We start from the raw sequence: 13,692 nt of genomic DNA on the forward strand, positions 1-13,692 counted from the left end.
CTCCAGTTATAGTCGTACTAGGTAAGATTTGAAGGCAGGAGAAAAGGGGAAATTATTTTGCTTTCAGCAGCACTACTGGCCTCAACCCCCATACTCCTGAGAAGCTATAGCTCCAGCAGCTTTAGCTAGAGTTTTGGTGCCTCCTTTTATTCCTCTAGCCAGAAGCAGTAGCAGCTTTCAGATGTCTGGGTTACGCCCCCCTGCGTTTTGTTCTTCAATCCTAACTCAATACCTTCACATCAGTTTCCTGCATTAGGCTTCTTAGCTTGAAATGCCTAGTGATTAAATGATACCAATGCCAATTCAAGTAAGGCCATTATAAGGAGTACATGAGATAATACACACCAGCCAAATCCCAAGAAATCAAATCAAATCTTGCCAAATCCCAAGAAAATGCCAACTATTACTCCATTATTCTACGTAATCACTGTTGGTCACAATCCTGCCTCCCCCTTCTCAGGCTTCCCATGTGACGGTGGTGTAGACCTTTCTCTTCTTAACCATGACAGGCTCTTAGTCAAGTTGGACCTGGTTTGGAAAGCATGGAAAACAAGGTTCTGGGAAACTGACAGAAGTAGAAAGGATCCAACAGAGAAGGATCAGGAAATGAATATGAAGAAGGGCACAGGAGAGAGAAGAGCTTCTACTTGCCAAACCCACTATATATATAGAAAAAGAAGTTTGATGGTTTATGGTGGAAGGACCTTGTAGTAATTATAAAAATCACTTAAAAATACCAATTATGTGGGTTCCCAAAGTAAGTCACAGTCCCTGCCGTGTAGGAGGGACTGGTAAGCCATTTCTAGGACTTCTCTTGGCCCCGTCACATCACCTGGCCTGCTTCACAGAGGGAGCCTGAAGTGTGCATATATTGAACTACTTTATTTTTTATTAGGTATTCACATACACAAATGTAATCACAAACTTCATCTGACCTGCTAGGGAAAATGCAACAGGATTCATTTTCTCTGTGTGCTTTGAAAAGGTTTTACACATGCTTATGTGACAATATTAATCTGGAAAGCTGAGCATTCAGCCTCAGCTAGGAAGCCTTATTTTTTTTAACCAAGCTTTGTCTTCCCAGGCAGAAATGCTTAATATATTTCAGAATACTATTTTAACATATATTATGCTATATATTATATTAGTATATAATAAACGATAGGACATATATTTATACATTACATAATAAATATATGGCATGTGTATTTTTAACTTATTAATCTTAATTATACAGAAAGCAAGCTCCTGTCCGTATCTTACAAGATTACTGTCTAAAAATCTGATTGTTTAGGAGATGTGCTTCAGAATCCCTAGCTTACTTTATCTCAAAAGAATAAGCCTCCCATTGCCTTGGGCAGACAAACAATGATGTTACTGAGAATAACCTCTTATAAAAATGTAAACAGAACCAAATCATCTGTTGGAAATTTAAAACAGAGGGACTGTGGTCAGCATACCTTCTCCTCACTGGCTGTACAGAGTCATTGTCACTTCCACAGGAGGGGTTTCGGCGACGTGTGTAAGGGAACTTTGGTGATTTACTGCGGTCATTGGGAGAGTTGTAGAGTCCGCTGGAGCAAAACAGGAATGGTCAATAACTGCCTGCAGAGGGCCTGAAGGAGCAAACACCCTAAGACTGATCTAGAGAAGCAGCCATAATTGCACATTTGGTTCTTTCTGGGGCATGCAAAGATTTCTTTGATGACAAAATTTATTGAAAGGAAAAAAAAGAGGTAAGATCTGGTAAATTGAATCATGAAAGTCATTACTTTACAAGAATGCCTACTACTGAGTCTCACTGGGCCTCAGTAGTAAGCAATGAACAAACAAAAAATGACAGCAACATCATTAACAACAATTCACATTTATGATGAACCTATCACTTTCAAGACATTAACTGAGCAAAAGGCTTTAATATTCATTATCTTAGCTAATGTGCACTCACTCCATATGTTTAGGGACAAACTACTAGGTACATTTAACAGAAAAGGAAACAGAAAGACAAAATATGTTTAATTAAGTGGCCCACATAAAATACCAAGGTAGTGGCAGGGCTGGAATTTCATTCCCAGGGTAGTCATTTCAGAGCCCAAACCTAGAATGCCTATAATATATAAACAAAGTATTATGAAGCAGGCCTGTTATTTGTCTGGTAGTTGTGAACAGAAAAGAACTAAATATATCCATATTTTTAAGAATACGGGCCTTCTAGAATCACCATTCATCAGCTATAGTTTTTGACTAAAATTTCTACAAGAAAGATGAAATGGGAGAAATTATCATTAATATGTCATTTGCAGTTTTCAGAAATACATTATCTTATTCTAAACCATCTTCAGCATCTTTCAAGCAGTTTCTTAATATGCGTTAGTTTGCCCTGGATAAAGTTTTACATTAGGACTCATCCTGTTATTTCCACTTCAGATTTCCACCATTCACACTGATCTAGGCATTTGACTGCCTTGTCTAGCATTAGCTATAACCAGCTACTGAGCAGCTGGTTCCTTTAGTCAATGAGTTGCAATTGGGAACCCTTTTGCTACTGTTCCCCTTTATGGAAACAATGATTTACCTCTGGGGACCATTTTCTTCCCACGGTGCATGGGATTTGCATCTTTGGGTATCAGGGCTGTTTTCATTCTTTGCCTTCTTAAAGCTTTAGAAAAAGTAAAGACAACAAATACAGAAATTCAAAAATAGAAGAAAGTTGACTCCCATATATATTTCTTCAACAAAAATGAAAGTGCTCTAAAGAAGACCAAAGCAATGAATGTACAAATACGTGATTACAGTGAATACCATTGATTGTACACTTTGGATGGATTTATGCTTTATTAAAATGTACCAATAAAACTGATTTGTTAAAAAAAAATAAGTTTTTGTTTTAAAATGTGCCATAGCAATGCAAGGTGCTGAAGTGGTGGGGTGATGTATGGGAGTCCCGAATGTTAAGCATTATGTTTTGTAAGCTCACAACTTTAAAAAAAAAAAACAACATTGTGCTAAATGACAGAAACTACATATTGTATGATACCATTTATATAAAATGTAAATATAAATAAATCTACAGAGACAGAAATAGATTAGTGGTTATGTAAACCTGGAGATGGATAGAGAGATTGAGAGGTGACTATAAGGGGTATAGAGTTTTTCTTTTTGGAGTAAAGGAAATGTTCTAAAATTGATTGCAGCAATGAATGCACAACTAAAAGCCACTGACTGCACACTTTAGATGGATTGTATGGTGAATATATCTCAATAAAACTGCCTTAAAAATGTTTTTTGTGTTAAATTTGTTTATTAATACCCTTGACTCATCCCAAAAAGAATATGAGGTGGTTGCCTAAAAACTATGTCTGTACTAGCAAGTGCCCTTGGGTCTTTTTTTCTCCCCTTTCTTTCAAGTTCCACAACTTTTAAATCAACAAAAGCCAGGTCATCAACTGTTAATAAAATTTTAAGAGAGTCTACTCACAGGGAAAGAAGCAAGGGCAACAGTTGAGTCAAGAAAAGAAGAAAGGTATGAGGAAGGAAACCAGGCTCACAGGCTCCTGTACTGCAGTGGTCAGCGAGCCCTGGCACTGGACGGGTTTAAATCTGGACAGGTCAGTCAGTTCAGGGCAGGTTTGGGTGGCCCTAACTGACCTTCCCTAGCTTCCGCCACATCTTGGCTTCGTCCTTTCAAGCCAGGATGACTCTGAAAAGGTATTTCCTGACCTAGTATCATCTTTCTGTTCTAAGAACATAAACATATCTGAGGTATTATTCAGTCCCAACAAACTGTTTTAGAAACACATGGGGAGAAACAAAGGGACTCATCAGAATCCTTCAATCATCAGTGGGGGTTGGGAATGTGTCACTTCTCACCTCCCCAGGAGTCATAGCTTCAGGAAAAGATACAGTTATTTAATCAACTTTTAGCCCTGGCTTCTTAAGGAGTCCTCTACATAATTGTCCCAAAAGTGTTTTTTGTAAGAGGCAACAAGGATGAGAGAGAAAAATGGCAAGGTCATTTGAGAAAAAAAAAGAAACTTCAACCCTAGCATATTATGTCCCTACAGGAATTAATATGAATTAGACAAAAAATGTATATATTTAACAAATGCATATAAAACACAGCATTAATACAGAGTAGGTAGATTTTCTATATAAACAATATATTTTTATAAAGATCAAAATTTTTTGTGATCAAATTCCCAAAGTAAAAGCTTACCTTTTGAAGTGATGAAAAATGATATGGTAGATATTTAATACAACAGTAAAAGGTATGAGTGTATATTTGTATTTAGTAAATCAGAAAGAGAACAAAGAGATGAGAAAATGAACATTACAAAAAGAAATAGGGAGATGAAAGGGGAACTGGGAGAGTAGATGAAAGTTAAAGAATAATGGAATCTTGGCCGGCAAATTAATTGCATTCACTCCCTAAACTATTTCTCATCTGGACCTTCAGTGGGAAATTTTGGCAGCCCATCAGGTATCAGTACTATTGGCAGGAATGCAGTTGCAAAGGTGATTGTTCTCCTTCTGTACATGCCAAAAAAAAGCTTGGGTTCTGAATTTCATGGAAGATTACTGTTCTTATGTTGGACTCACCATGAACATTCAGATTGAACAGGTACTCTATCCATAGCAGTGAGGCTGGCTAAGAGGCACACAGTGCACTAAAGTGTATGCAAAGGAAAATAACTCATCATACCAAAAGGAGGATCTGTAAAGGGAGGAATGGGGCGAAAGAAAATGTAGGCAAAACCCTGGGGGAAATTTCACAGCTGTAGGAATCCTCATATTTTAGAATTATTTTCCTAACAAATTATAAACTATATTCCTCAAAGTAGCCACAATCCAGCTGAATAAAGACAACATTATTTACTAACAAAAGACTGACCAAATGATCTAAGATGTCTTTCAAGGCTATGTATTTCTGATGACTTGGACTTCTCCGTGATGGAGAGAGCAAGCTATATAGCAAAAGTGAGCCAATGAAAGCTGCTCATTGTATGTCTAAATGCTGTTCCGTGAACATAATTGGAGAAAGGAAAAAATGACTCTGAAATAGTTCCTTAACAGAGAACAAGGCAGAGCTTTCAAGGAAATAATCCATTAAATTATTAAGAGAAGGTTCTTCCATGGGGAATGCTGCTGGGAAAATTGATGCAGAGGACCATGACAACTCTTCATACATATACAATCACAGACTTCTGAAGCTTTGACGCCTCTAAATTTTATAAACCCTTTTTTCAGGGTCACAGTTCATTGCACCAGTGTAATGAACACAGAACATTAAACATGAATATCATCCACATTATTTCTCTGAGTAGTCCCTCTGAGTAGTCCATTATGTCATGCTATTTTAGAAATCACTTAGAATTTTCACTTTGCTGCCAAGGAGGAGGACCAAAGACTATCAGTGATTACACCATGTTGTGATAGTAAGAGCATTTCCTCTCAAATGAGAGAGGCAGGTCCTGATGTTTTATATTTTACTGGCATTTAAAAGTATTCTTTGACCCATAGACTACTTACTGGAACCCACTCATTGATCCAAGGTGTTAGTTAACTATCGAAGTAAAAAGACTCTTAACCTTGTTAAAAAGAAAAATCATTTTTCTGACAGCATAGAATTGTGTTTCTTCAGCTGACTGCACTGACCTTTTTACTGGTGAAGGTGCAATAATTTTAGTTGTTCCTTCATTTTCTCCACTTTCCAGGTTTGCAGTTACCCGATTTATATTGTTTGATCCTATGAGCAAAGAGGGGGAAGGAAAGATGTAAGGTAGAAGGAAGACAGAAAGCAGGAAAACACAAAGAAGAAGAACTTTAAAATGCACTTTCTGGGACATCATGACACATTTTATGTGAATTAGAATTAGAATTCCTAATCAATAATGACAGGTACTAAACCCTCAATGTAACAATGTCTTAGGAGGCTTATACTATGATACCACTTTGAAATCAGACCTTTTGCAACATTTAGAGTTATTGAAGTACCTACCAACACGGTCAATTTTTACTTTAGCATATTAAAATAGGTTTTAAAATATTTAGTACCATATATTGGAATATAAAAAATATTAATCAGTTGATAACTATGCTGTGAAGAAGTTACTGTTTCTAGGAAGGTCAAGACAGCCATCATTCGAAATCAAACCAAACCAAAAAAAGTATTTCAAACCTGTAAATATTCCAACTCATAATGTAAATGGCAAGCATAACAGAGGAGTGATTTGTATGCCTCAGATGCAAAATAGGTTTTCAATTACACAACCATCCCTCAAAGTCTAAACCTAAATTTTTAAAAGCTTTTATTTCACAGATTTTCATGCATGCTAGCTGGACCAGCAGAGGGAGCCTGCAGCAGTCACACTGTGGGAAATCATGACCAAAATAAAGATAGCGAGGTGCCTGGGCCCATCCAGGAGGTCGGTTCCCATTCTCAGGCAGAGGCGGCTCAGCCTGCAGGAGTGAGATGCGCAGCACAATGGCAATTCTTCTCAAGGGTCACTGCACCTGCTTCTGGGGGAGGCAGCAATGATGAGCAGGGCGAAGCTGCCAGCTTGGACGCCCACAGTCTGGCAAGCAGGTGTGCTCCTCAGAGATGCAGTTCGCAGGGGTAGGTCCACGGAGTCCTTGAATCCAAGGCAGAATCGCCACTACCTCAGAGGGTTTCGAGTCACGGAGATGAGTTTGTGATACTATTAGTAAGAGCTAACACTGATTAAGCACTAGCTATTTATCAGTGGCTGTTCTAAGCACTTTAAATGTAACTACTCATGTGATCCTCCAAATACTCCTATGAAGCAGATACTAATATTACCCCATCTTAAAGATAAGAAAAATGGGCCTTTCTCAAGGTCCCACAGCCCAGGAGTGGTAGAGCCAGTTCTGACACTGAGTAGTCTGTCTCCAGAGATTAAGCAATAACCACCACAATCAATTGCCTTCCAAACTGCCATCTGAGCCCCACAAAATGTTCACAAGTCAGTCTAAGTGGGATATCCACTTCCGCACCAATGGAGAGAGATGGGAGGGCAAGTGAAGGGATGTGTAATGCAGAGAACATCCAGTAACTAACCATGCTCAAGGGCAACTGAGACAGGAAGGCAACAAGGGGAACATTTGCACACCCCCAAATTTGGCAATTTTCCTCCAGAGAAGTTGTAGGCATGTTTGGCAATACATCAGGAAAGATAAACATTAATAAATACACCTTGGACAAAGAAAACAAACTGGTTTCACATATGAGTTTCCAAAACTAGTAGTCTAAGAAACTCGACCCGGATTCAACCTCTGAATTTTGTTCCTATTTCAGAATCATGAAATGATAAGGTAAGTTTGAAGACATGTGTGGCACTAAAGGTAAGCTCATGTTGCAGACAGTACTAATAACTGAGCTACATCCAGAAACCAGGCACTAGAAAAGAAGAATGTTGGAGCCCACAACAGCAAATTTCTCCACGTCAGATAAATGGAACATTCCTGATTCTCTTGAACAACCTTCCACGTGCTTTCAGACAGCTGCAACACCTGCTCATTGTCTATTTGGTCATGACCACTAATAAAATAATAAGAGCAGACTCTCAAAATTGCAGGCAAAGTTTGGGATGGAGCTGCTCATCTCATGTGGAATTCTGGGGTAGTGGCAGGAAGTCCGAATTCACCTGTGCCCCCAGATAATAGGTGTGGCCCAAAATAAATATTTTTAACTGCTGCTATTAAGCTTTTTTAAAATATGGTATTTTCCTCCACAAGTATTACTAATTTATAATATAAATGAAAGGGACCTTCATATGCCTAGGGCTATTTTCCCAGGTTTTAATGGGGCTGGGGGGAGGGAAGGAATAGGGAAGAGGGACCAATACTCAGGGCCAGTAACATCGATCAAAAAAGCCCTGCATAAAGGGGAAATGTGGCAACAGACTTGGCCCAGTGGTTAGGGAGTCTGTCTACCACATGGGAGGTCCACAGTTCAAACCCTGGGCCTCCCTGACCCGCGTGGAGCTGGCCTATGAGCAATGCTGATGCGCACAAGGAGTGCCGTGCCACACAGGGGTGTCCCCTGCGTAGGAGAGCCCCACATGCAAGGAGTGTGCCCTGTAAGGAGAGCCGGCCAGTGCGAAAGAAAGTGCAGCCTGGCCAGGATGGTGCTGCACACACTAAGAGCTGACACAACAAGAAGACGCAGCAAATAGACACAAAGAACAGACAACCAGGGTGGAGGGGGGGAAGGGAGAGAAATAAATAAATAAATCTTTTGGAAAAAAAGGGGGGGGAATGTTAGGTTATATATACAGTACTAGAATAAAATTTTTTTAAAAATCCATGAAATTGCACAGCACAAAAAGTGAACCCAAAGTTAAACCATGGCCTATAGTTAACAGTACAACTACAAAAATGTGCTTTCATCAACTGTAACAAATGAACCACACTAACGCAAGCTATTAATAATAGGGCGGAATGTGGGAATCCTGTATTTTATGCATGATTGTTCAATAAACCTACAACTTTTCTAATTAAAAAAAACACATTGCATAAATGTGACCTTCATGTTAATCAAGGCCCTGGGCAACAAGCTGAAGAAGCAGCCCAGGTTTGTTCCCACCTCATCTCTTAACTGACTAGTCTTTTCTTAGTCTAACAACTGATCACCTTAGGGAAAATGAGATTGCTTAATCACTTTCACCAGTTCCCCTCCATCCAAATATATAAACAAAGAGGTAGAAAAAAACTGAGCTGTATTTTAAATAGAAAAATTGCAAACTACATGTATCTATTTTCCTAAAGAAAACAGTATTTGGTTTTTCAAAATATCCAAATCATAATTTTAAAGATGAAACACTGTATGGATGTTTTTAAAAATTTTTGAAAAATATTACATGCATGCTGCTCTCTCCCAGATACATACAAACAGTATAGCCAGTTTTGTTTTGTTTTTTAAATAAATTGTTCTACCATCAGGGCTTTTTTACTAATGTAAGTCATAATTCTCAGATGCACAGCATAGATGAGCTAAGGTATTTCAGTAATAAAATCTAATTCATGGTTCTCGTATATTCAAAATAGTGAACTACTATCTAAATGATCTGTTAACCTGTATTCCCCATTCTACAATTACTATGGACTGGACAGATCTTACTAGAAAAACAGGACTAAAGGAGCGAGAAAATACAAGCATTAACCTACTGGGAGTACTTCTTAAATATTCATTCTTATAAGAGTAATTAAAAATTACTCTTTTCTATTCATGTATGCAGCACTCTTAGCTCAAAGTAAGCAACATTTATTAACTTTAAGTTACTAAATAAGCACATAAAAGTAGTAACTATACTTTTAAAACAGTGTATTTTAACCATTTCCTCAATTAGTTCAAATTAGTAAGGTTTTATACTACCATTTGAGAAGATAGCTAATTGATTCAGTAAAGCCAGCTTCTGTGTTTACTACACAAATCTGCAAATGTGAGAACGCTGGACTGTGCGTTGTTTAGGTTACTGATTTTCTGTTTTGCTGACAAGCACTGTTAACTCTGTTTTCCTAAAATTTTTCTGTTCTAATCTACCTTTCAAATCTTTCCTTCTACATTACCTCTGACTCCTGAGCTACAAAAAAAAGTGGTCCGACAGCCCCATCATACCAAAGGGCTCATGGGCTCATGTCTTTCATGTCTTATGTGCCACAGAACAGCTCCCTTTTAAAGGGGAGTAAAAAAGAGAGGTCAAATATTAACTAAACCAACTGATAACAATGGAATTCCAGGCACTGCTCAAGGAGATATTCTGAAATTGGAGAAACCTTTTTCCTTTTTTTTTCACTGTGAATTATAGATATATATATAGCACACATATGAAAAGCTTAACAAATAATTATAAATTGAACTGTCATTTATCCACTACCCACTTCAAGAAATATGACACTGAGGACAATTTTCCTACAGTACACCAATTACCCCATTCTGGGTGTCTCTTTATCTCTTAGATAAAGCTAAACAGTTGTTTTCTGTCTAAACTATCTAGAATTACGGATTATTGTGTATATATTTCATAATATAATTACATACAACATAAATTATTAAGTTAAGAAGATCTCAAATCCATTATAAGATGAAGGGCACATCACAGTGTTCCCCAAGCCTGCCAACACTGTGTCTTGAACATGGTAGATATCTGATGGTCTATTATTTTAAAGGATGTATTTCTGCTTCTGCTATTTTATCCACACAAGGCAAAATGATGTTATGTTTAATAAGAGTGAAAAATAAGACAAGCAACCTGGATGTAGTAGAATGGGAGAAGTGTGGCAAGAGGACATAAAGCAATCTGCAAAACAGGCTACTTCTTGGAGCTTTAGGAGGAGCTTCTGCTCTATAGAATGCTGCTCTTTTAAGCAGCCTCTGATTAGCTACAACAAAGATCAGTTATTGGCATATGGTTATTAAGGCTTTTAAATATATCTTATTTAAGATAAAATAATAACTCTAGTTAGACCACTTAGAATCAGTCAAAAGGATCCAAATCATTTTACATATTGCTCCCATTAAAGGGCCAAAGGGCTTTATTTCAAGAGGCTGGACTTAGCTGAAAGAACAAATGTTTTGGATTGAATCCTGTTCCCCACAAAGACATGTTCGAGTCCTAAACTCTCAATCTGTGAATGTGAACCCATTTGTAAATAGGCTCTTTGAAGATGTTATTATTTAAAGCAGGGCCAAACTGAATCAGGGTGGGCTTTAATCCAGTAAGACTGGAGTCCTCGTAAGCAGAGGAAATCTGGACACTGTGAGGAGTAGGAGATAGGAGGAGACAAACCGGGAGCCAAGGTATCCATGCAATCGAGCTGCAGATTGCCAGCAAGCCACCACACAAAACTACAGACTTCAGAGAAACTGTGATCCAGCCAACACCTTGATTTTGGATTTCTAGGCTCCAAAACTGTGAGAAAATACATTTCTGTTGTTTAAGCCAGCCAGTCTGTAGTATTTGTTATAGCAGCCCTAGCAAAGCTAAGACAGCAACTGCTTAATGAGCCAAATTTAGCTCATGGTGGTAATTTTTGTTTTGCACTGTTAGATACTACAGCTTAAGATGGACTAACACAATTTCCCTTTAGTTTAGATAGCACTGCCATGACAGTGCCCAAAGCTCCTTGGTCTCTTTGTTTAAGACATTGTATCTAAGAACTTCTAGCCTGTGTGCATGAGACTGCTATCAGGCTTTTGTGGGGTTAGACTGTTATGTATCAGTGCCCCGCATCATAAGAGACCCTCACTTCAGAAAGAGTGGCTGTCAGAACAGAATCAACTTCCTCAAGACTATTTAACTACTTGGTTTGGGTGGCAATTCTTAAAAGTCACCCGTATGATATTATAATTTGGTGATTGTAGCAGTTTGATATAATTGATGAATTTCAAAAAGAAATATTGGATTATGCTGGTAATCTGATCTGCACCTGGGCATGACTGAATTATGATTAGGGGTGGGGACTCACAGATAAAAGGCATGGCAAAGAACAGAGTTGAGGGCTTTTAATGTTGGTGTTTTGATTCTGGAGTTTGATGCTGAAGACTTAAACTGGAGCCCTGGGAAGTCAGCATGCAGAGGAAAGAGAAGCCAGCCCCAGGAAGGAAGGAACCTTGAAACCAGAGTAAAGCAAGCCCCAGGAACGTAGGAACCCAGGAAGCCTGAACCCTCGCAGATGTCAGCAGCTATCTTGCTCCAAATAGACTTTGGTGAGGGAAGTAACTTATGCTTTATGGCCTGGCAGCTATAAGCTCCTACCCCAAATAAATATCCTTTATAAAAAACAACCAATTCCTGGTATTTTGCATCAGCACCCCTTTGGCTGACTCATACAGTGATCAATATATATGTATTTTCAATTACAAAAACACTTTGCATTTAAACAGCATTATGAGTATGTGGCAGTTTGAGATTATTTTATGAATTCCCAAAAGAGAAAAATTAAGTTTGTAAACTAATCTATTCCTCTGAGTGTGATACCCTTTGATTTCACTGAATTCAGTTGAGGGATCTTTGATTAGATTACTTGCTTAATTTAGGACTTTGATTGGACTATATCAATGAGGCGTGACTCAGGTTGACTCTCTGATATAAACAAACTCACAGGGACAGACACAGGAAAAAGAACTCCGCCATTTTTCATCCTGTCATGTGACAGAAAAGGGAGGTTCAAGCTGAGGTCCTGGGGAGAGATGACCCATTTGCCTGATAGCTTGCAGCTGTAATTAGGAAGAAAGCGGCTCAGCAAGCCTGAGAGAAAAGGCCTGGCAAGAGAAAAGCCCTATGCCTGGTTGCCCTCAGCTGAGTTCTGGGAGACAGTACTTCCTGGAGGGAAAGGCAGAACCCAGGCAGGAAGTGCTGGCCATCTTGCTTCAACACATGGCAGGTGACTTGGGTGTGAAAACACCTTTCATGGCCCTGGAACTGTAAGCTTTTATCCCAAATAAATACCCTTTACAAAAGCCAACACATTTCTGGTACATTGCATGGGCAGACCTTTGGCAAACTAAAACAGAGTATGGCAAAATTCATAGCTCAAAGTTGATGCCTGCTAAATTAAATCTATCATGTTACTTATACTTTCCATTGCCTTTAACTTACAGAATGGGCATATAGAGTGAATATGTGATATTAGAATGAGAAAAAAATATGTGGCAAGTGAAAATGCCTTATTCTACTTTACAGGAAAAAGGACAAATAACCAGTGAATAACAATTGGGATATATAAGTAAATGCATTTTAAGTACTCAGATATAATACATTTATAAACTTTTAGGTTAAATTTTATCCCACTTCAACATATATTATTTTCTTCCCTAAAAAAAAAATAAAACAAAAAAACTTAGATACCTAAGAAAAAATAACCAGATTAAAACTAGTTCTAACATAATAATTTGGATTATAGCTAGTCCTAAGACACAAAGTGACTGGTTTTATTTTACCTAACACAATATGACTTATTAGAAGAAATACGATATTCGTGAATTAAGAGTGAGCTAATAACTGGAAATATATTTTATTTCTCACACTGACTCATCTCAAAGAATCAGCCAGACTTCTGCTTTTCCTAAGAGTTTCTACGTTCAAAAATACCTCTTTACCACAAATATACAGACTTTTGAGAGAGTGACTTTACTACATGTCAACTGCAAGATGAAACAAAACATTCTGCTAAAAAGCTGGAGGGTAGATTATAAAGAATGAGTGTGGATGAGAAAGATGCTGGAAAATATATCTATGCATCGAAGATCCTTCCCGAATTGGTCTGCCTCCAATTTACTCTTCTTTGATTCAGCACTTTTCTGGATCCCTACCAAAATCATCAATTTGAGGATGTGGATTAAGGGGGAAACAGGTACTTCTTTCTGTGCCCCTCCCCCAGAACTCCTGAGGTGGTCACAAATACTATTCTTTGGGCCAGAACCGCAGGTTCAAAAGTAAGAAAGGCATTTGGAAGCCTTGTAAGGCATTTGCTCATCCCTTAGACCCTCAGAGGAGTCAATGAAAGAGTTCTACCACTTGAGAACTTGTAACCTACACCTGTGTGTGCTGGAGGGCATGGCTTTCCTTCAAGCCCTCAGAAGGCCGATGACAACATCACTCTGCACATGGTTGGCTGGAATCAGAGGTGTGCTAATTCTTTGGGATACCCAGTTCTTTTTTCTGTGACTTG

General features: G+C 38.3%; 1 protein-coding gene across 7 annotated transcripts in view; it reads right to left on the reverse strand.

Annotated features, from left to right (window-relative positions):
- The window catches only part of EPB41L4A (erythrocyte membrane protein band 4.1 like 4A), a 266,210-nt gene that overhangs the window by 46,827 nt on the left and 205,691 nt on the right, over positions 1-13,692 (reverse strand). For all 7 annotated transcript variants that reach the window (XM_071209359.1, XM_004452449.4, XM_071209364.1 and 4 more), the window contains 3 exons: positions 5,656-5,746; positions 2,576-2,659; positions 1,461-1,574 (listed from right to left, as the gene is read on the reverse strand). In XM_071209359.1, the coding sequence (XP_071065460.1) occupies positions 1,461-1,574; positions 2,576-2,659; positions 5,656-5,746 (289 nt within the window). The remainder of the gene's footprint in view (positions 1-1,460; positions 1,575-2,575; positions 2,660-5,655; positions 5,747-13,692) is intronic.

This window comes from Dasypus novemcinctus, chromosome 2 (genome assembly GCF_030445035.2).
Source record: "Dasypus novemcinctus isolate mDasNov1 chromosome 2, mDasNov1.1.hap2, whole genome shotgun sequence".
Taxonomy (NCBI): Eukaryota; Metazoa; Chordata; class Mammalia; order Cingulata; family Dasypodidae; genus Dasypus; species Dasypus novemcinctus.